Source organism: Gopherus flavomarginatus, chromosome 7, assembly GCF_025201925.1.
Source record: "Gopherus flavomarginatus isolate rGopFla2 chromosome 7, rGopFla2.mat.asm, whole genome shotgun sequence".
Classification (NCBI taxonomy): Eukaryota; Metazoa; Chordata; order Testudines; family Testudinidae; genus Gopherus; species Gopherus flavomarginatus.
The window spans coordinates 98,193,652-98,214,874 of record NC_066623.1 but is presented as its reverse complement, the minus strand read 5'-3'; the positions used below and the strand labels follow the sequence as shown (position 1 = coordinate 98,214,874).

Genomic DNA, 21,223 nt, shown 5'->3' with positions numbered 1-21,223 from the left:
CCAAAGTTGTGAATGCTCTCGATTCCCATTGACTTCAGGATTGGGCCTTTATCATGTGTTCTTTTTGCATCAAATAGTCCTCTTTAGACAGGACTAATCTCTACTCACTCAGCTCTCAGTGGCATTTATGAGTATGGTGCATATGATACAGCATAGAGACAGCTGGGTTTATTATTTGCACCTACTTTTTTTTTATATATATATATATTTTCCAACCCTTTTGAACTCCTCCCTTCAAAAGATTTTCATTGTAGATGCCTTCTCTCACCATGAACGTTTCCTACTTCCTTGTCCCTGCTACCCCCCATTCTCTTGCCTTTTTTTTTTCTTTTTTAATAGAGGGTCATTTTCTCCAAGGAATTACCTCTCTTGATAACTAGTTCTGTACTCAGTCTCCACCAGCCAGAACTGGAATACTCTTTTGCCTTTGCCTAGTGCTTTTCTTTCTCCCTGACTTGTGCACCGGGCTGAGAGGTCCATTCAGCAACTTTCAAAGCTTTTTTTTCCCTCTCTCTGACTTAGTTTCTTTATCTTAAATTTGATTTACCAGCTCCAATCACCAAATTGCCTTAAATCAAATGTTATTTTTTGCCGACAATTTTTGTATCTGCGGTGGTGGAAATCCATGTTTTCATTACAAATTATGAATAAGACACTTGCAACTGACCATGTGAATTAACTTTCTTGTAATCCCTTTGCAACTCAATGTTTCCATCTTTGACTAAATTGCAACAATAGTGTAATGGATTTATGTAGTGCCCCAGCCATGTAATGGCTGTAAATTTAATTTAATCTCTTTATAGAATTCCAAGGTTATTTTTTAAGACATGTTTAAACTTTACTGATTTTTAAAAAAAAGAAATGTCTTGAATAAACTCGAAGTTTTCTGCAGTAGCTCAGAGTCAGGACTTTTTTAGAAAACAGGGTTGCTTTGTTATGTAAATACTCTGCACGCCTGCCTTAAGACATCAGACTAGCAATGCATTTGATATTGAGTGATTGGTTTTGTTAGATTATTCATGTATGTATTGATTGATGTCAAAAATTCACCTGTAGTATTTTGTTTAAACTATTGTATTTGCAACTTTTCAGAACTGTTACCCTTTTCAACAAAATAAATTACTGCTCCATTTACAGTGGAATTTGTGTGAAAGGACAAAATCTCCAGCCTACTCTCACTCAGTAATGTATCATTTTACAACTTTGTGCTATATAGCAAAGTTTCAAATTTATCTTCCCTAAAAAAGTAACAGCTTTACACAGTGTACTTTATAATTAACACACACACATGAAGAAAAAAAAATCTTTATTAATTTGTATAAAGAGTAACAAAGTGCATATAGATTCTGCTCAGGTTCATAAGTGAAGTACAGAAATAAAAAATAATACTGTAAAAACGAATCCTACCTGTTTGGGGTTCAGTAATTACATTTATACTTTAATATGTAAAAACATTTTTCAGAATCCAGGTTCGGGGGAGACAATATTGCCTAAATTCTAGGGAGAGGATTAGCAAAAGGTTGCCAGTTTGAATAATCTACCATCAATAAAAGCTTGGCAAATTCACATATGACTTCAGTGTCCTTGATTCAACTGCAAAATCTGTTCATGGTCATACCCAGGCTGGCCCCACTGGTTAACTATATATGTGGTAATTGCATAATGTGGCAGTCTGCATACCAAACTGGGATCCAAAACCAGCTTCTAATGCAATAAGTGAATAATCTATATACTCATTTAATTTTTGTTCCTCATGTTTTTTTAAACAGGTGTTAATAAATGCAGTGGAGTGCAGGCCCGAAAAAACATAATACAATGAGGATTTTCCTGGAAGCTGAGTTTATAGGATGCTATAAAAATGGTGGAAAGTATTTAGCTTAGGGGTTTGTTTTTTTGTTTTAGTAAAAGTAAAAAAGCTGTAGTATGAAACTGGGTTTCTGCAATGAAATGCAAACTCAAATGTTGGTAAATGCTTTTTTTGGCATATTTACATGTATAGGTTTTATTTTTTTAAATATAAAAAAACTCAGGACTTCAAATTGTAGGTTAGATAACATTGATTGATACAGTATCTGAACTGAATGGTATGTGCCAAAATATTTTTGAAATGCAGATGCATCAAATGATGACCTTTTTTGCCCAGACAACTTTTTTTTTTTTAACCTTACCACTTTCCTAAAAATTATTTGAAAAGGAATTAAATTGCTATGGAAAGTTCTGCTCAATCTTCTGAGTTAGTTATTCAGGAAAATCATTCTAGTTGCAGAACACTTGTTTAATGTGCTTCATCTGTTGACGTGCAATGTGACTTGGGACCATCATAAATTCCCTTTCTTGACACAGTTCTTTCCAATTTGTTAGTTCAGTATAATCTAAGCGCTGGATGGGCTGATCAATGAACAAGCCTTTTTTAATAAGTAATACCCTAACAAGAGCAAAGTTTTCTGCTAGGGAATTTACACCAAAAAAAGGAAACCACTGGAAAAAGAAGCCGTTAAACATGTATTAGCATAGCCAGAGTACAAACTATAGTAGTTAAAATAAAAGGACCTGGGCATTTGTATTTGACATACATTTAAAGCACTGACCATACAAATATGTTAATTATAATTTATTTATAAGTGCTTCGAATCCTTGAATAAGATTTTGGAAGGTCGTCCGTTCACCTGGATTATATATCCAACATTTCCTCATCAGTTGGTCCACCTAGCAATGAGAGAAAACATGGAAAGGGTGACTAGTAGACTGTCCATTTTCTCAATAAAGGACCAGCTCCTCAGCTGGTATAAACAGGAGTCGCTCCAACAGAGCCATGCGGATTTACACTAGCTGATGATCTGAGCTGAAGTGAGCTTCCGCTACATTTTTAAATCAAAGCTATTTGTCCATCTGGGTTGACAAATCGGGCATATTATCTATGAGAACAGGTAGAAACAACTGCACCACCCTGACCGAGGGGTGCTTATAGCATTGCAGGCTATATGCTGTACAGAACAAGCGAGCTGTAAAGTATTAAGAGTGTAACATCAGCTTAGTAAAGGTGATCACAGGTGCTGCTAGTGGCTGGGGCCTAGTGACTAAAAGCCTGATTCACCTCCCAGTAAAATCAATAGGAAGCATCGTTTGGACTTAGCTCAGGCACTAATCCCCAGCTCCTTACAAGGAAAAGGAGCTGTCCTTTAGCACAAGGGGTAGAGGCCTATGATTAGGGTCTTGATGGTCCCACTTTGACCCGCTGGCGTGAATGGCATGGCTGTATGAACACAGCCTCCGTGTAGTACGCTCTATCCTTCAGAAATCAAAGGACTATATAACGAATCATATAGGACTCAGACCTTAAAGAGGTTTTTGCTTCTGTGGGGGTGTCAGACTTTTGGAATCTCCTTAGGAACATTTTTTTTAAACATAACGCTCCAGAAAGCTTGAGAAGAAAAGTTTTCTTGTATACATTTGGCTATCAATCTAGTTCATACCTCTTCTGGGGAGTTTGGTGGCCGGGGCAAGCGTTTTCCTTCTCCTAATACACGTACAAGCCGCGTTACTGTCATCTGGCCTTGAGTTGGGCCAATCATTTTCAAAAACTCCTGTAACAAGTAAAAGCCACATGGATCATTTATTTATAATTCTTGCCAAATGAATCCATAAGAGTTTAAGTATTTCTCATGTCAAGTTTAACTCTAGTTATAAACCTGTATTCATACAGTATTCTCATTTCTTTCCCTCCCATCAGGAGAATACAGGAAGCACAATTTTTTAAACATGGCTTCCTTAATGAGACACCTAATACCCGCATGTAGATACTCATATTTGTTCTTAAGCAAAAACACGTTTACTGATGGTTTGAGCATCCAGATGCAAGAGTTCATGTTTGAAAAGAGCACTCCCGACCTTTTGTTTCCATAAGCTAGAGAAATTCATTCCACCGCTTCATTGATTTTGAGTAAGCAATAAGGTAATGATTCAGGTCCCGTTTTTTAAAACAAAGCTCAAGTTGCTATTTTTTAAAAGATATGAGGAGAATTAGTGTTGAATTAAAATTCAGTTGCTGATGTTGAAGTAACATTTCCATTGACAACCACTCACCGCCATTGGACTAGACTCTGAATCACAGTATGTCAGTAGTTCATAGAGGGTCACTCCAAATGACCAGACATCTGAAGCAATGTAAAACTTGCTCTGAAGGAGACATTCTGGAGCATACCTATGGATATAACATGGCTCTGTTAAATTTCAGTAAGTGCTGCACAAATCACTCAATACATACACTCCTGCTGTAAAAGGTAAAATGGATGGCTTAACTCGCATGCATTTAAAATAATTTGCCTGTGGTATCATTTGTGTGGAATAAATCAACATTGAGTATATAAAAGGAATTACACACACACACACCCTCTCTCTTGCCACAAGGCTTGAGCTACTGCACAAGCAATCAAAATATACCACCCAGGTAAAACCTTATACAGCGCATCAGTATAAGAACGGCCATCCTGGGTCAGACCAAAGGTCCATCTAGCTCAGTATCCTGTATTCCAACAGTGGTCAAAGCCAGGTGCCCCAGAGGGAATGAACAGAACAGGTAATCATCAAGATCCATTCCCTGTTGCCCATTCCCAGCTTCTGGCATATAAGCCAAATAAAATGTTAAAAGTGTAATCATTCAAAATAAGAGGGGGTGGGTGGCTATATGGAATGTGTGTGTGTGTGTGTTTTACTTAACTTTGGAAAACATGACTTATCAAAACAGAAAAACAGTTCCAGAAAGCGTTAGTCTCCTGGAGCAGGCTGAATGACTACATTACACAGACTATTTAATGAAGCTGAGTTGTTGTATCCCATTACCAAAACACTGGACTGTCGAGATCGTCTTTGACCGTGTAGTACTCCTTATTGGTTTCAATTACTTTGGTGAGGCCAAAGTCCCCAATCTTCACTCTGTTCTCACTTTCAACGAGGACATTTCTTGCTGCTAAATCCCGGTGAACATACTGACGAGAGCCCAAATAATCCATTCCCTGAAGAGGGAGGAAAAAGGCAGTTACACTAACATCCTGAGTATTCAGGTCCACGTTGCTTTCCCTACCTTCTCTTCTACCTCACTCACTATTGACACCATCATCTCTACTGGTGGCTCTTCTTTCTCTCCTCTCCTCCATTTTGTCAGTCTGTCCTCAGCTGCTCCTCCCTCTAAACTCTGCCCTTGGGTGGCCTGATCTGCTTTTCTGGCCTCTACTCAGTCTCGGACCTAGCTGTCTTTCCAGCATCTATTCCCCAATGACCCATTGATTTCAAATTTAGATACATCTAAAATGGTATCTAATTGCCAGTCACCACTCCCTAATACACCGTTCTCCCAAGCTCACAACCTGGCTGTCACCTTCCCTCCTCACCTTCCTAACACACACTTCCACGCCTGCTGTTGTGACCACATCATTCCACTTGCTCCCTCATTTTCTGTATCGAGTGCACACTCCTTGTCCTTGCTTCTGAGATCCTGCACAGCTCTCCTCTTGCCTACTGCTTGGCTCTTGTTTCCAGCTCCTCTGTGCTCCTCCCATGGTCCTCCCTCCTGGATGCTCCCTTTTGTCCTGCCACGTCTTTGCTTAGCAACTTTTCACTCCCATCCTCTTTGCTGGAGCTGCTGCTGGCTTTTCTGTGTGCCAACCACCCTTCCCTTTCCTCCTTCAAAACCACTCTTTTCCATGAACTCACTCCGCAGCAGCTCTCCACACTGATAACTATGATATCCCCATTATGTTTCAGCTGCTGGACACATGGTAAGAGACATAAGTAATGCAAACCCCCTAGGAGCAGGGACCTTGTCCATGTACACCACTCTTCCTCCCCCCTTTTTCAAGTACTTACAAATTACACAGACGTGCTGCCGAAAGACTCCATGTCCAGGCTTACCTTGCAGATCTGAACAGCATATCTTAGCTGATGTTTCAGGGTGATTTTGCTCTTATTACGTGGGAGATATTCTTTTAGGCTCCCAGAAGGAAGAAACTCCATTATGAGTTTAATCCCACTTCCTCCTGAAAAGTAAGAATGCTCATTTTGCCATAGCTTTAACTCCAACCCTCATCCTACCAGGCTTGCTCAACAGTTCCCACCTTAGTGGCATCTAAGATACCGGGGGTTTTTCCTATACTGGGAATTATTTATATTCATGGCTGTATTGCCCCAAGGCTCCAATCAGTGTCGGCAACACCCCTGGTGCTGGATGCTGTATAAATTTATAAGAAAACACAGACCCTACTTCAAAAGGCAGATAACTGTGGCTCTCAGCCAAATACTGACTTTTTAAAATAGTGATCATTGTGACAGCTGAAGAATCCAGACATATTTAATGAGACAGAGCCAAGCAAAGGATTTAATGTAAATATGACCTCGATAACATTGGGCACCACAATTGCTTTGATATGAGGTATAGTTATTATGTCTGTGCTTTCTTAATAAATGCTCTATTTTCCATGGGATTGTAACTGAGCCATAATTAATTGTCTACAAGTACATTTTTCATGAGGGGGCAGCCAGTGTGGCCACTTCAAAGTTTTGAGTGCATAAAAAAGGGAAGGGGAGAAACTTCAGAGAGATTTTTTAACTCCTATACCAAGAAGAAAAAAAAAATCTAAGTTCATATCTGGAGTAAGTTTTATGCTGAACTTTAGAAGGAAAAAAATTATATTTTGCATCTTCTTCTACTTGAAAATTTACCATCTTCTATGCAAATTCCCTTGTATTTCACAATGTTTTCATGATAAAGATTTCGCAAGATTTCAATTTCTTTCTTCAGATCAGCGATATGATTCCCACCACTCTCAGGTTTCAGGGACTTTACGGCCACTTGCTCTCCGGTATTATCACCTTCTGGATCATACCTGCAGAGTTCAACCTTGCCAAAGTGACCCTAATTTTAAAAGAAAAAAACCATTTTGGACTCTGATCACTAGCCAGATAATGTTCGGTGCAATACTTCAGGCATTTACAATTCAGTTTTTCTCATCATACTACAGAAAGGGTACATCAAAAAGAGATGACTGGTGATGCTGCTCCTCTGGGTAACAAATTACCAGAGAATTCTGATTACCCTGAGCTAGATTTTGCCCCAAATCTGTGTGCAGAGTGCAGCTTCCATGTTTGGCTCGTTCCTTTTTATCCTGAAGGAGTTAGCCCTAGATGCCTGTACTCACGCTATCCCAGTCTCTGTGCAGTGGAGGCACCTGTAAATCATCCCCTTCCCCACCTCTCCAACAGCCCTACAAGCAATCTGCTTAAAAGTGCAGACCACCTCTTCTTCCACAAAGACTCCTCTGCACTGGGAAAATTCCTCAGTTGGCAGGCAGTGGGGGCACCCAAAGGAGCCATGCTGCCAGGGAGCAGTATCAGTGAGAGACAAGGCTCAGTCATGTGTCTGCTTCTTGATGTCACGGCCTAAACATGCCGCTCTACTTACCTCTCCCAAATCGCGGATTCTTTTCAAAAATCGTTTTTCAAAGAGAGTGGGATCGACCTCTGCGAAAGGCTTCTTCTCAGAGACAATATCAGGATCTGATATGGAAACAGCATCAACACAGTCTAAGTTAGACCAGGTCCCACAGAGCCCCCTTATTCCTTAGATTTTACTCATGTCCAAAGCTCTTGACTAATGTCTATCCCTGCTCCCAGTGGACACTTCTTCCCTTGAGCCCCTCCTCCTCCTCCTTGCTGAAATGCTAGAAGATTCCTCCCTCCCCTCACTGATTGTTTGCCCATCTCCTGTTCTGCTGCTTGTCTCAATGCCTAGCTCTTGCTAAGCTACTGGGTCTTTGGGGGTTCGTCTTCAAGATTCAGAATTAGACTCTTAGTTGCCCCATCTGCAGAAGGGGATGAGTATTTTGAGTAGTCCCACATCTCCCTTCCAGAGCTGAAATAACGGTAGCGTCTGACAGAGCACTCTGAACATGAAAAGTGCTAATTAACAGAATAAGGACTAAGTAAAAGGCTTACTCAGTACTGGGAGCAGAGAAGTCCAAAGTAATGTCAAATTTCCTTTGAAAACATGATGCCTTTTGGCAACTTCTCTGCAAACTGGATCAGATCCACAGTTTTCTGTACCTACATTTGTGCCTTGATTAAGATTCCCAAATGACTCCAGTCATATTGGGCCCACATAGCCTGATATACACAATATCAAAACTGGCTGCAATTCTTTCAGGTCAGCTTGACTTAACCCACAGGCAACGTAGAAATTACATAGCCTTTCCACATACCCACAGACATGTTTTATTCCCATTGTTTCAACTGTATAAAACTCACCCCCTCAATAGTACCGAGTACACACGGAATTTCTGCTACAAGTATGTGTTGTCATGGTAAATCTTTGCTAGTACGTGAAGTTATACTAAAGTACCCAACTTAGCCAAATAAATCAACCTTCCTTTAATATCAAACTAACAAGCAAAATCATTTCTTACTTTGTTCTTCCACTTTATTGATATCTCTCATAATTGCTCTGAAAAACGGTCTCTGATTGGGGTCATAGTGCATGCACTGCTTCATCAGATCAGCTAGTTCCTTGCAGGATGGTGTTACCAACATGAAGTGCCCTTCGTAGAACCTCTCCTTCTGTAAAACAAGACAGAAAACCCAGCATGGATTGTAGAACTTATATTACAGAGCCATACTTTAACTCCACAGCTATCGTAAGACACTTTCCATGATCAATCTGACTGATCTTTCTCCCATCCCAGCTTCCACAAAACAGTTCCTTTCCACCAGAAACTATGCACAGGTGTCGCCTTCCAGAGGAGACTAGTTTCTGCATAGTCTGGGACAGCTCAGAGCACCCATTCCTGAGAAGGGTTTGGTGGATATCTCCTTTCGGAAAAGTCATCTTTTTGCCACTGCATCCCTCACAACAAGCATTGTCTAGAAACTTCAGGATTTGCTGCCCCCATGATGTATTGGTTAGTAAGAGCATTTTAGTGAGGGGAAAGGAGGATGGTGGAACACGCTGTTGTCAGGGAAGCAAATTCCTTTCAGCAGCTCAGCTCTTCTGCTGAGCTACCTCTTCCTCTCAGGCAATGGCTGAGGGACCCAGATACTTTCCTTGAACAGTTTAATGGTTTTTGTGCAGGCTAGGAACTGAAGAGCGTCTTATTTGGAAGAGCAGAACTTCAAGGGAGAAGAATTCCAAATGGAATCTTAGCTGCGGGGATCCCAGCAGTGGTGAGGGGGAACATGGCTTTGGTTTGATTAAAGAATATTAGTGGGACATACAAGGATGTAGGGGGCCCAGGCTTGCAGGTGAGGAAGACGGCAGGGCAGAGGGAGTGACAGGTCTTCTATGACTGGGAGGAATGGGGAAAGGAAGTAGGGAGTGGGTCAGCCAGGCACTAAGGGAGGATGGAAGGAAGAAAGAAAGAAGAAATCCCAGCATGAAAGAAGATGTGATGAAAGAAGAGAGCCCAGCATGGCATAGTTTTGGGAAGGGAATCCTGTCTACCTCCGTGAATGTTTCAGCCTACGGAAAGCCAGTGTTATTGGAAGAGCTCTGATTGAAGGGATGAATGGCTGGGAATAATGAGGGGGCTGTGTGTTAATTAACATGGGAGAGTCAGTGATTCTAAGAGCTAAGAACTGCAGTCATCTATTCAGAAAATAAGCTGAGTTAGTTCAATTACATCCAGACACAGAGGTGACAGTTTATTGATCATAAGGGGTCTTTTTTGTTGTTGTGAGTCTTGGGAGTGGCTTAAGGGAACAGTTGTTAGCAAATAAATGAAACCTGTGGAAAACAAAATGGAAGGAGGGCTTTCCATCTGGCACTGTCAATCCAGTACTTTGCTCTCCTGGTGCTGGCTAGATGCCCTCCTGTCCTCATGCAGTGTGCTGGCTGGATCTTGCCCTCTTCCCCCAGGTAACTAAATTTCATTGAATTTTTGTGTCTTATTTGTCAAGTGCTTTGGGATAAACAGTGTGATTTAAATGTCACATAGGCAACCCTTTGGTGCGGGCGCCTCAACACCTCCTGCATTAGCACTAATCACTTATTACACTGTGTTAAGAAATCCCACCTTCAAAAAGCTGATACAGGATCAGTAGTTAAGCTTTAGTTATCTTTGTTGTCAGACAAAGCCCAATTCCCAGTTTAGACCTACAGTATTCTAAGCAGCAGCATCCTCCTTAGCAAACCCACCTGTACTGAATTTTCACATGGGATTTAAATAGCTGGTTGAACAGAAAATATTAAACTACTATCAACTCTAGTATGGAAACAATAAGTGCCAAAGAAGATGCATTTCACACAGCAAGGTAAGACTTATGAAACAGACTTTTACCTCTGCTAATGTCTTATCTTTCAGAGGAGCTTCTCCATTATAGCAGATTTCCCACAGTGTTGTGCCAAAACTCCACTTGTCTGCTGCAACACTTAAATTTTTTGAATCTTCAACACATTCAGGTGCAATCCAAGGGATTCGTTCGACACATTCTTAGATAAAAGTTTACATGATCTGGAGTTAATATCAACTAAGGGCTAGAAAAACTGCCAATTTATTCAGCATTGTATTGCACTACAGCAATTTAACAAACAACTAGTTACAAGTATTGGATGTGCCCTGAGACCTTCATAAAACTGGGGTTCCTCTTATATTAGCTCATTAAACTCAATGTTGCTTTTTTACAAAGTGTGTGTATACAGAATGACAAAGGTAACCAAATACAACAAAACACTGAATGTAAGCAACATTCCACTTTACTGTGTGTATCCACAAAACTATAACTTAACACTGTACAGAATGGAAGAGCGAGATACCAGGCTGTGATCTGGAAGGAACTATCTGGTACAATAACATTCTTCTGTCTTCCTTCCCAACCACAGTAAAATGAATAATCTGGTTTTATACAGTACCTTGTCTGGATAGCACAGTTATTGGAATTCCTGGGTCACTCAGCTTAATGAAAGGACCATATTCATGGTCAATTCCCTCTCTGGCCAATAGTATATTTTTCGTGCACACATTTCCATGTACTAACTCTTTATCCTCCTATATTCAAAAGAGGGATACAATAAATACAATGATTCAGCCATGCTATGCAAGTAAATCTGCTTATACAGCTCAAGAGAGAGATGTAAAGTATCCAGGATGAGCTCCAAAGAGTAGCTTGGGAGAAATGCTCCTGGTGCGTGAGAGGAAGGGGGAACTTCACCCTTATATGCCACGTTCACCCACAGATCTCAATGCACTATGTAAGAATCATCATCCCCCTTTCATAAGGGATGTAAATGAAGGACAACGGTGTTAAGTGACTTGCCTGAGGTCACACAGTGGAAGAGATGGGCACTGTATTTATGTATTTGATTTGACATTAAACAGGCTACTCTAGGAGCCTTGGACATTCTTTGAAATAATATAAAGTAAACAACAAGGAGGTCTGACTTCCACCCACCCCAGACCACAGATGTTCCTGTGTGTTCTATTTAACAATACCCAGAAAAAGGAATTTCACTGGCAGCTACTGCACACTAATATTGCAATTTAGACCCAAAAAACCCTACAGGCAGTACTTTCCCCCTCTAGCATGCTGCCTACTTACCAAGTAGCTTAGTGCACTTGCCAGCTGTTTGGCTACTTTGAATTTCCAAGGAGTTGTTAGAACATCGCTTTTCCGGTGCATAAAGAGATCCAGGGGCCCAAATTCAACAAACTCTTCAACCATGATATCTACAAAAATAGAGTCATGCCTTCAGTATGTAGCAACAGTATTATGTCTGAAATAATCCAAAGGGCATAACTGGGTCTTCCATGGAGAGCTACATTTTTGGAGCATCTGCACCATACCACTGTGTCTGTACTAATGCTTTAAATCTGAAGTGAATTCACTGCTTGTGAAGGGTCCAGATTAACACAGTGTTCCACTGGCCACATAGTAGGTACAGTATGTGCACTGGCCCTCTTCTCAGCCCTGACCTAGGAGGTAACCTCTACTGGCAGGCAAAACGTCAGGGAGTGGGAAGTCAATACCTTGCCTGGTCTCCTGACCCAAGGAAACCATTCTTATAAACACTGCCTGAAGATAGGTGGCATTACGAAGAAAAACTCTGATATGATACAAAGCTGAAGGAAAGGCTCCTCATTCCAATTCCACCACTACTTTGATTATTATTTATTATTTGTACTGCAGTCATGGATTAGGACCTGTTGTGCAAGGCGCTGAACAAAAAGACTGACCCTTCCCTTAAAGGCTTATGTCATCACTTCATAAGAGCCACATTTACAGATTTTAAATGAACTCACTTTCTACATCACGGACACAGACCCCATGAAGGAAGACGATGTGTTTGTGGGAAATTTGCCTCATCATGCTTGCTGTCTCAAAAAATGCCTATTAGAAAGTGAAATAGTAAAAGTAAATACCAGCATTTCAGTTGCTATCCTAAAGCAAAGCATGTAAGGAAACAACTGAATGTGACATATTATTATAAAGTTTAGGAAAGACTAACATGACTCCTGTAACATGCAGGATCAACAACATGTTAAAGTGCTACATAAACACCAGGGCAGTAGAAGTGCTGTCGTTTGAACTTTATATACCGTGCCAACTCTTTAGCCAAGGGTTTTAAAGCATCCTATCAACATTAAGCCTCACCACCCTCCTGTATAGTAGCAGCTCCTCTTCACATGGAGTAAACTGAGGCACAGAGAGGTTAAATGACTTGTGTGCGGTTATATGGTGAATCAGTGTCAGAAGTGCTGATAGACTCTAGCAACCTGACTCCAAGCCTACTGCTTGGAGTGAGAATGCTAGACCAGGACCTAATCTAGTAGTTACTAGAAATGCTTATCCCTGTGTATAGCCTATTGAACTCAGTGGGACTGATGACTCGAGAAGTTACTTGCATGTGGGATCAGGGCCTCGATTTGTGACTCATCTGAAAAAACTGACTCCTGACTAAATTAGGTTGATCTTGTCAGGTGCATGAGTATTGCAGGAAACGTTAGATAGCATCTTGCATGCAAAATGCTAGCCTTAACTTTTCAACTTCCTCAGTTTTGTATGCCAACTAATGTTATTTAAATAACAAACATCTGAACATGAATAATGTGGCATGGCTATTTGTTCGTATACTATGAACTGAAAAGAGGAAGAACTTGCCAAAGAAATGTCTCTGTGACTGGGGTCCAAGACTTTGAGGAGGACTTTCTTTTCTTTTTCATCCTGGTACCCTTCATTCTCATCTTCCTTATAATTGAGAATCCCGGAGTAAATCTGTGTCCTTGTTCCTCTTCCAAGGTGTTCATCCTAAAACGCAGTGTATAACCAGCATTTTCAAACCAAGGCATCAAAGAAACAGGCATAGAGCTACAAAAATACTTAAAACCAGTCCTTGCAACCCCTCAAAATTCCCTATTCCACTTGCTTTAGTACTATTCAGATTTCACCATCAGCAATCTGTCACCAAAGAGAAATTAGTAACATTTTACAGTAAGTGCCAGCTCATTATTCCTCCTTTTGGCATGCTCTGAAAATGATGTTTTTTATCATGTTGAACTCATTTAGTATTAATAGGATGTCAGATATTAGATCTACATTAATACCAAACAAGTCCAGCATGATTTAATGTTATTAGAATGAATATCAAATAAATTAATGATGACTGGCCTCTAATTTACAACAGGATGACATTGATGTATTACTTTAAAATGTTACCAGAAAATTACAGCAAGTAATATTTCAGTGGAACTCATTGTCAGGGATATTAGAAAAAACAGACATCTCCCCTCAAATTAACAGAGGATTCTCCTTGGTTCTTTTGCAGAAAGAAAGTATGTACACCTCTACCTTGATATAACGCTGTCCTCGGAAGCCAAAAAAAAGTACCGTGTTATAGGTGAAACCGTGTTATATCAAACTTGCTTTGATCCATCGGAGTGCGCAGCCCCAGCCCCCCAGAGCGCTACTTTACCGCATTATATATGAATTCGTGTTATATCGGGTTGCATTATATCAGGGTAGAGGTGTATGTGCTGATTATTATTGCCGGGCAGTTCAGCTGTCCCTCCCCTCACTGCCCTGTGCTGCTCCTGCCCTCTGCCTTGGAGCAACTCCTGGGAGCTTCCTGCTTGCTGTGTGTGTGTGTGTGTGTGGGTGTGGGTGCTAATGTCAGCTTGTCCCCCCTCTCCCTGCTCCTGCCCACCGCTTCCTGCCCCCAATCTCCACAGAGCAGGGGAGGGGACAGACAGGGCTCAGGATGGAGGGAGCTTGCTGGCAGCAGCTGCTGTTTCAACCTGCTGATCTACTTAAAAAGGCAATGTACTTACAGTGGCATCAGCGTACTTAAAGGGTCAATGCATGCCTCCCTCATACACAGGGTGTGTGTCTCTGTCTCGCTCTGCCATGCTGTCTCCCCTCCCTCCATTCATGCTGCCTTGTAGAGTGTGAGGCTACATTAACAACGTGTAAACTCATAAGACTTTAAGGTCAGAAGGGACCATTATGATCATTTAGTCTGACCTCCTGCACAACGCAGGCCACAAAATCTCACTCATCCACCTCTATAACAAACCCTAACTTCTTGAGGGCTCAGCCGAATGCTAGTTCATCATTTAGCAGTAAGGCATTCCCTGGGAAATATCCCAACCTCTGACTTCACCACCTCAACCAAGGTTTACACTCATCATTGATGTGTACGGTATTAAATTGTTTGTTTAAAACGTATACTGTGTGTGTGTGTGTGTAGAGAAACACGGTACCCAAGACATGGTACACACACAGTATATTTTTATATAATATACACATACCGCTACCTCGATATAACGTGGCCCGATATAATACAAATTTCGGATATAACCCAGTAAACCAGCACTCTGGGGAGGGAGGGAGTCAGGCGGCTGTGCTCTCATAGACTCATAGACTTTAAGGTCAGAAGGGACCATTATGATCATCTAGTCTGACCTCCTGCACAAAGCAGGCCACAGAATCCTACCCATCCACTTCTATAACTAACCCCTAACCTATGTCTGAGTTATTGAAGTCTTCAAATTGTGGTTTGAAGACCTCAAGCTGCAGAGAATCCTCCAGCAAGTGGCCCATGCCCCATGCTGCAGAGGAAGGCGAAAAACCTCCAGGGCCTCTGCCAATCTGCCCTGGAGGAAAATTCCTTCCCAACCCCAAATATTGCAATCAGCTAAAACCTGAGCATGTGGGCAGGACTCACCAGCCAGCACCCAGGAAAGAATTCTTTGCAGTAGCTCAGATCCCATCCCATATAACATCCCATCACAGACCACTGGGCATACTTACCTGCTGATAATCAAAGATCAATTGCCAAAATTAGGCTATCCCATCATACCATCCCTTCCATAAACTTATCAAGCTTAGTCATAAAGCCAGATATGTCTTTTGCCCCCACTACTCCCCTTGGAAGGCTGTTCCAGAACTTCACTCCTCTAATGGTTAGAAACCTTCGTCTAATTTCCAGTCTAAACTTCCTAGTGTCCAGTTTATACCCATTTGTTCTTGTGTCTACATTGGTACTAAGCTTAAATAATTCCTCTCCCTCCCTAATATTAATCCCTTTGATATATTTATAAAGAGCAAGCATATCCCCCCTCAACCTTCTTTTGGTTAGGCTAAACAAGCCAAGCTCTTTGAGTCTCCTTTCATAGGACAGGTTTTCCATTCCTCGGATCATCCTAGTAGCCCGTCTCTGAACCTGTTCCAGTTTGAATTCATCCTTCTTAGACATGGGAGACCAGAACTGCACACAGTATTCCAGGTGAGGTCTCACCAGTGCCTTATATAACGGTACTAACACCTCCTTATCTATGCTGGAAATACCTCGCCTAATGCATCCTAAAACTGCATTAGCTTTGGATCAAAGCAAGTTCAATATAACGCGGTTTCACCTATAACGCGGTAAGATATTTTGGCTCCTGGGGACAGCGTTATATAGAGGTGTGTGTATATATACAGTCTTTTGTCTGGTGAAAAAGATTTCCCTGGAACCTAATTCCTGCTATTTACACTAATTCTTATGGGGAAATTGGATTCACTTAACATTATTTCGCTTAAAGTAGCATTTTTCAGGAACGTAACTACAACATTAAGTGAGGAGTTACTGTATTTGTTGATTCAAGCTCTGAGACTTGCAGCCGCTGGATTTTTTTTTTGTTAGTATAGACATACCTTTACAGTCACCTAAATCCCACTGACTTTCAGACAGATTTATGCTCCTAAATCCCTGTCACTTCTGAAAATGGGACTTAAGCTCCTAAATCACTTAGATGTTTCTCTTGTTTCCTACTGGGAAAAATCTCAAGTTTTCGGTACCATGTTTCTCTCCTGAATCAAGCTTTCAAAAATATAAGATCTTTACGAAACAGAGTGGGTTAAGGTGTATGGGTGATAAAACCCATAACCCAAAACCAGTCTGGGAAATGTGTTTTTCCTTCCTGATGGAAAAACATGTACACAGGGTATTTCCTTCCTGCTATGCAAGTGCCTATAACCCATCATTGCTAAAATGCTTGAGTTCACGTTGAGTGGCTTAATAGCTCTTTTAAACCAATAATAATTTTTTAAAAGTCTCTTTGGAGGGAGGGGAGACTCTTTCACTGTTGAGATTTCATGTTATTTCCCTAGGCATGAAGGCTTTTTGTTCTTGTTTGGTTATATGGGGCAACTGAAAGGATCAGCAAAGCAAATTGATATTCAGCAGCTACTTACCTGCGTAACTTCTTCTTTGAGGATTCGATGGAAACTCAGCTGACCCAGAGGGCAAACCGGATGCCATTCCTGGCCTTTCTTTGTTGCTACTAACAAGTTGGAGATTTCTGGAGGATGGACAGGAAAGAGAGAAAACACTTTGCTGTAGTTTATTTTTTAATCTTAAATTAGCAATCCCTTACTTCTAATAGTTCCTCTAATAATGGAATTTTATCTTCCATATGCTAACTGCAAGCTAATATTCCCAGATAGTTAGATGCTAGGAGAAGTTACCTGACCAGATAATCACATTTTAAGATTTTTCCCTAAAACTATCACTTGGAAGAGAATCCAACAAAAAAAGCCCATTTTTTAATCTCCTCATCATAACCTTAGCTAGTGTTGCTTTGTACAGCACCACAAAAATTGCCAGTACTCAACTGCACTGAAAAATATACAGGACACAAATGTGCCTGTTAAGCACTGGCCTGCATTGGGATTATTGCAACTGCACAATGCTTCAAGCAGAGCTCTGGAAAGCAACGTACACAGTGTTTCCCGGTGCTCCCTGCATGCCCTCTAGGCCACCCATTAAGTGGGTATAACCTGCACTCCATTCTGAGGGCAGCCAGATCAGCTGGCCTGTATGGAGATGGTGAGAAAGCCCTTCCCCTCTCCAAGCAGAATGGCTTGCACTTCAGGGAGTGCTAGCAGTCCCAGTGCCCAGAGTGCAAAAACTGACACTTTGCCCTGGAAGTGGGTGGGGAGCTCAGAATAAAGGCTCAGTGCACACTCATCCTCCCTTGTGTATCTGTACAGAGAAAATCTACAATCTGATGTATGTACACATTTGGTCTTCTTGCGCTCTATAGCAGCAGTTAGTTAAAGGTATACAAATACAAAACACCATATGGCTTTCAGATGCATATGCATCCTTTCTCATTGCCATTACAGGGAGTAGAACATGTCTCTCAAGGTCAGATCATGACTCTGCATTCTTACAATACTTTATACAGACCTAAGACTGAAAAATAATTTTCATTTCACACCAAAATTTCTTTACAAACCTAAGGTGTTTTTTTAATTATTATTTTTAAAAAGGCAAACAGGAAGGGGAGAGAGAGAACAGTGAACCTTTGGGATCTTGCCTTATTGGCAACAAGAGTTCCCATCAAGGTCAAAAGACAAATTTACACTCCCGTAAACAGCTGCAACTCTGATGAAGTCAGTGGAAGTGTTGGGTAAGCAGGAGATAAAAGTTAACCCTCCCATAATAATATAATTACTACAACTGCAAAAAATATCCCAAGAATTTAGGCTGTTTAAATGTAATTCCTTTAATCTCTCAGTGCTCTAGGCAACACTAATTGAATCTATTTCCCTATGTTACGCTCTCCTCACACCTTCTATGGGTCATCTTAATTATCACTTCAAAAGTTTTTTTTCTCCTGCTGATGATAGCTCATCTCAATTGATTAGACTCTTCCTGTTGGTATGCATACTTCCACCTTTTCATGTTCTCTGTATGTATAAATATCTTCTGTCTGTGTGTTCCATTCTATGCATCCGAAGAAGTGAGCTGTAGCTCACGAAAGCTCATGCTGAAATAAATTTATTAGTCTCTAAGGTGCCACAAGTACTCCTGTTCTTTTTGCGGATACAGACTAACACGGCTGCTACTCTGAAACCAGACAATTATTATTACTTTAGTTTCTGAAGCACTGTCAATGTTGTTACATAAGTAGTGCAACATGCCTTTCATATGTACAAATTATACTTCTCTAAACTTTTCACAAACTAAAAAGGTAGCTACTTTATCTCTGTTATTCCCCTTATTCACAGGAAACCATTATCTGATCAACAGGACCACACCACGTCCTTCCTCTTTCATAAAATTCAGCTACAAGTAATTTGTACACTTTTTATAAAGTGACTTTAATGAAATTCACAACAACACTGCACGCAGCTCTGTTCTACTCCCATAACCAATTTTAAAGCAAAGTCTGAAGTCCTTGCTCAGACAAAATTCCCAATGACGTCAAAGTGTGTTCTACCTAAGTAATGGCTTCAGGATCAACCCCTTTGTTTCCCTCTCTTTAATTATTATTATAACACTTGATCTCAAGAGCAAGTGATATTTAAACAAAAGGTCGTAACATGACATTCCGCCCTGCATGCTTTCTTTGGTAGAACAAAGAATACAGTGGATGGCAGCACCCTTGCTTGGTGTACGTGTCTTTTGTGGCAGCAGGGGAAGCTCCGAAATGATTACAGCTTACATTTTACAACATTAATTGGTATTTAAACACATGATTCATAATGAGTCAGTTGTGATATTTTTCTTTTTTTAAAAAACCTCTAAGAGCTATATTAAAATTAGTCATCTACTGTTGATACTACAGGGCTGGTTATTTACATGCTGAAGGCAATGTGCTACTTACTTTTAAAACTGTGCACAAATTATGCTAGCAATTAGCAACAGCCCTTAAGCATCCTGTGCTGAGATCACACAGTTCTCAAAAAATAATTTGTTCACCGTACTTGCAGTACGATGAAGTATTTAGTCTTTTTTATTAAAAAGGCTTTTCTCCCCTGAAATAGGTAGGACACTTTAAAATTTGTTGTTAAATCTGTCAAAAATTAAAAACACAAAACAAAATGCAAAGTCCGTCTGTGGTAAGAAATGCATTCAACTTCTCCAGAACAAAGGCTGAAGAGAGAGTCGCTACCTTTTGGTTTTGGCTGGCAGCATCTCTTCAGTGTAAAGCTTATGTTGTCCGTTCTAAGGGTCTGTCCCTTCAAGTGATCCATCAGTTCTTTTAAAGACGGGAAAAACTTATTTGAGCCATGAAGGAAGCAACCGCCTTTTGTCACCTCGATCTGGAAGTTCTTATACTGGATTGATTCATTTAACCTTTGCTATTTTAGGGGGGAAAAAGCAAAATGTTAATCAGAAAAATGAAACAATAGGACATAGGAGCTGACAAGCACATCTGGGGCCAAATTAATCCCTGATAAGAGTCCAAAGAAGCCAGTGAAATTAAACCAGGGACCAATTTTGCACCATAAATCTACCCATGCCAACTTAAAGCCCTGCTTTTAAAGTGGCATATATTAAAATTTTAATGGGGCCAATTTCCCCAGTCCTTAATGGACTAAAATTCCTAATAGTGTCATTTAAGGGCTGCAGAATTTGAACTTATGTCTCAAAATATAAATCTTTCCTAAAATAACTTTAAATCCACAAATGATGGTTTACTTACTACAATGCAGGATAGACTGTTCCAGACATTGAGTGAAAATGCCCTTTTAGATCTCAAGCCTGAATACGTTCTCCAGTTGCAGTCCATACCCTTGGAGTACACTTTCAAATGTAGGCACCTACCACCCATGGCTTTGAAATTCTATCCTCTTATCTTTTAGCCTGAACTGCTATATACTAGATCTCTGGGTGTGATTCTTCTTCAAGTCTCTACAGCAGGGGTGGGCAAACTTTTTGGCCCGACGGCCACATTGGGGTTGTGCAACTGTATGGAGGGTCGGGTTCCCAGCCTGGCCCCAGCCCCTATCCGTCCCCTCCCACTTCCCACCCCCTGACTGCCCCCCTCAGAACACCCAACCCATTCAATCCTCCCGTGCTCCTTGTCCCCTGACCGTCCCGTCCCAGGACCCTCACCCCCATCCAAACCCCCTGTGCCCTGACCCCTATCCACACCCATTGACAGCCCCCCACCGGACTCCCACCCGCTATCCAACCACCCTCTGCTCCTCATCCCCTGACTACCCCTTCCTGGGATCCCCTACCCCTAACTTCCCCCCTGGGATCCCACCCTCTTATCCAACCCCCTCTGCTCCCTGTCCCCTGACTGCCCTCCCGACCCCTAGCCACATACCCACCCCCGGACAGGCGCCCCCAGGACTCCCAACCCTCCCTGTTCCCCATCCCCTGACTGCCCCCCCAGAACCTCTGCCCCATCCAACCACCCCCTTCTCCCTGACTGCCCCTCAGGAGCCCCGCCCCCTTAGCAGGAGCTTGCAGCCACGACACCCGCCCAGAGCCAGCTGCGCTCCCAACACTACCCAGCGGCAACGGCGGGCCAGAGTGCGGCCCGTGTGGCTGTGGCGGAGGGAGACCAGCAGGGGAGGGGCTAGGGACTAGGCTCCCTTGCCGGGAGCTCAAGGGCCTGACAAGACCGTCCCGCGGGCTGTAGTTTGCCCACGTTTGCTCTATAGTATTTGTACATAAGGTATTTGCAGTAAGGTTCTCACAGTCCTAATTTTCCGAGACAAACTTCACATAGTGCCTCAATTTTCCCATCTGTACAAGGGATAATGATCACCCACTTCTGTAAAATGTGTTGATCTACAAATGCTGGATGTAGTGTCGTAGCCAGGTTGGTCCCAGGATATTAGAGAGACAAGGTGGGTGAGATAATCTATTTATCTTTTCCATTGGTGAGAGAGACAAGCTTTCAAGCTTACTCAGACCTCTTCTTCAGGTCCAGGAAAGCCGAGGGGGGTGGGGTGGAAAATG

The 21,223-nt window shown here is 41.6% G+C and overlaps 1 protein-coding gene across 7 annotated transcripts in view; it reads right to left on the bottom strand.

Moving 5' to 3' along the window:
- Positions 1 to 1,751: 1,751 nt before the first annotated feature.
- Positions 1,752 to 21,223, bottom strand: part of JAK1 (Janus kinase 1) — a 107,178-nt gene continuing 87,706 nt past the window's right edge. For all 7 annotated transcript variants that reach the window (XM_050961973.1, XM_050961971.1, XM_050961975.1 and 4 more), the window contains 15 exons: positions 19,419 to 19,608; positions 16,711 to 16,817; positions 13,138 to 13,284; positions 12,279 to 12,366; positions 11,578 to 11,705; positions 10,892 to 11,027; positions 10,320 to 10,471; positions 8,454 to 8,604; positions 7,454 to 7,548; positions 6,715 to 6,907; positions 5,908 to 6,032; positions 4,840 to 5,012; positions 4,084 to 4,201; positions 3,474 to 3,584; positions 1,752 to 2,706 (listed from right to left, as the gene is read on the bottom strand). In XM_050961973.1, the coding sequence (XP_050817930.1) occupies positions 2,605 to 2,706; positions 3,474 to 3,584; positions 4,084 to 4,201; positions 4,840 to 5,012; positions 5,908 to 6,032; positions 6,715 to 6,907; positions 7,454 to 7,548; positions 8,454 to 8,604; positions 10,320 to 10,471; positions 10,892 to 11,027; positions 11,578 to 11,705; positions 12,279 to 12,366; positions 13,138 to 13,284; positions 16,711 to 16,817; positions 19,419 to 19,608 (2,016 nt within the window). In that variant the 3' untranslated portion in view covers positions 1,752 to 2,604. The remainder of the gene's footprint in view (positions 2,707 to 3,473; positions 3,585 to 4,083; positions 4,202 to 4,839; positions 5,013 to 5,907; positions 6,033 to 6,714; positions 6,908 to 7,453; positions 7,549 to 8,453; positions 8,605 to 10,319; positions 10,472 to 10,891; positions 11,028 to 11,577; positions 11,706 to 12,278; positions 12,367 to 13,137; positions 13,285 to 16,710; positions 16,818 to 19,418; positions 19,609 to 21,223) is intronic.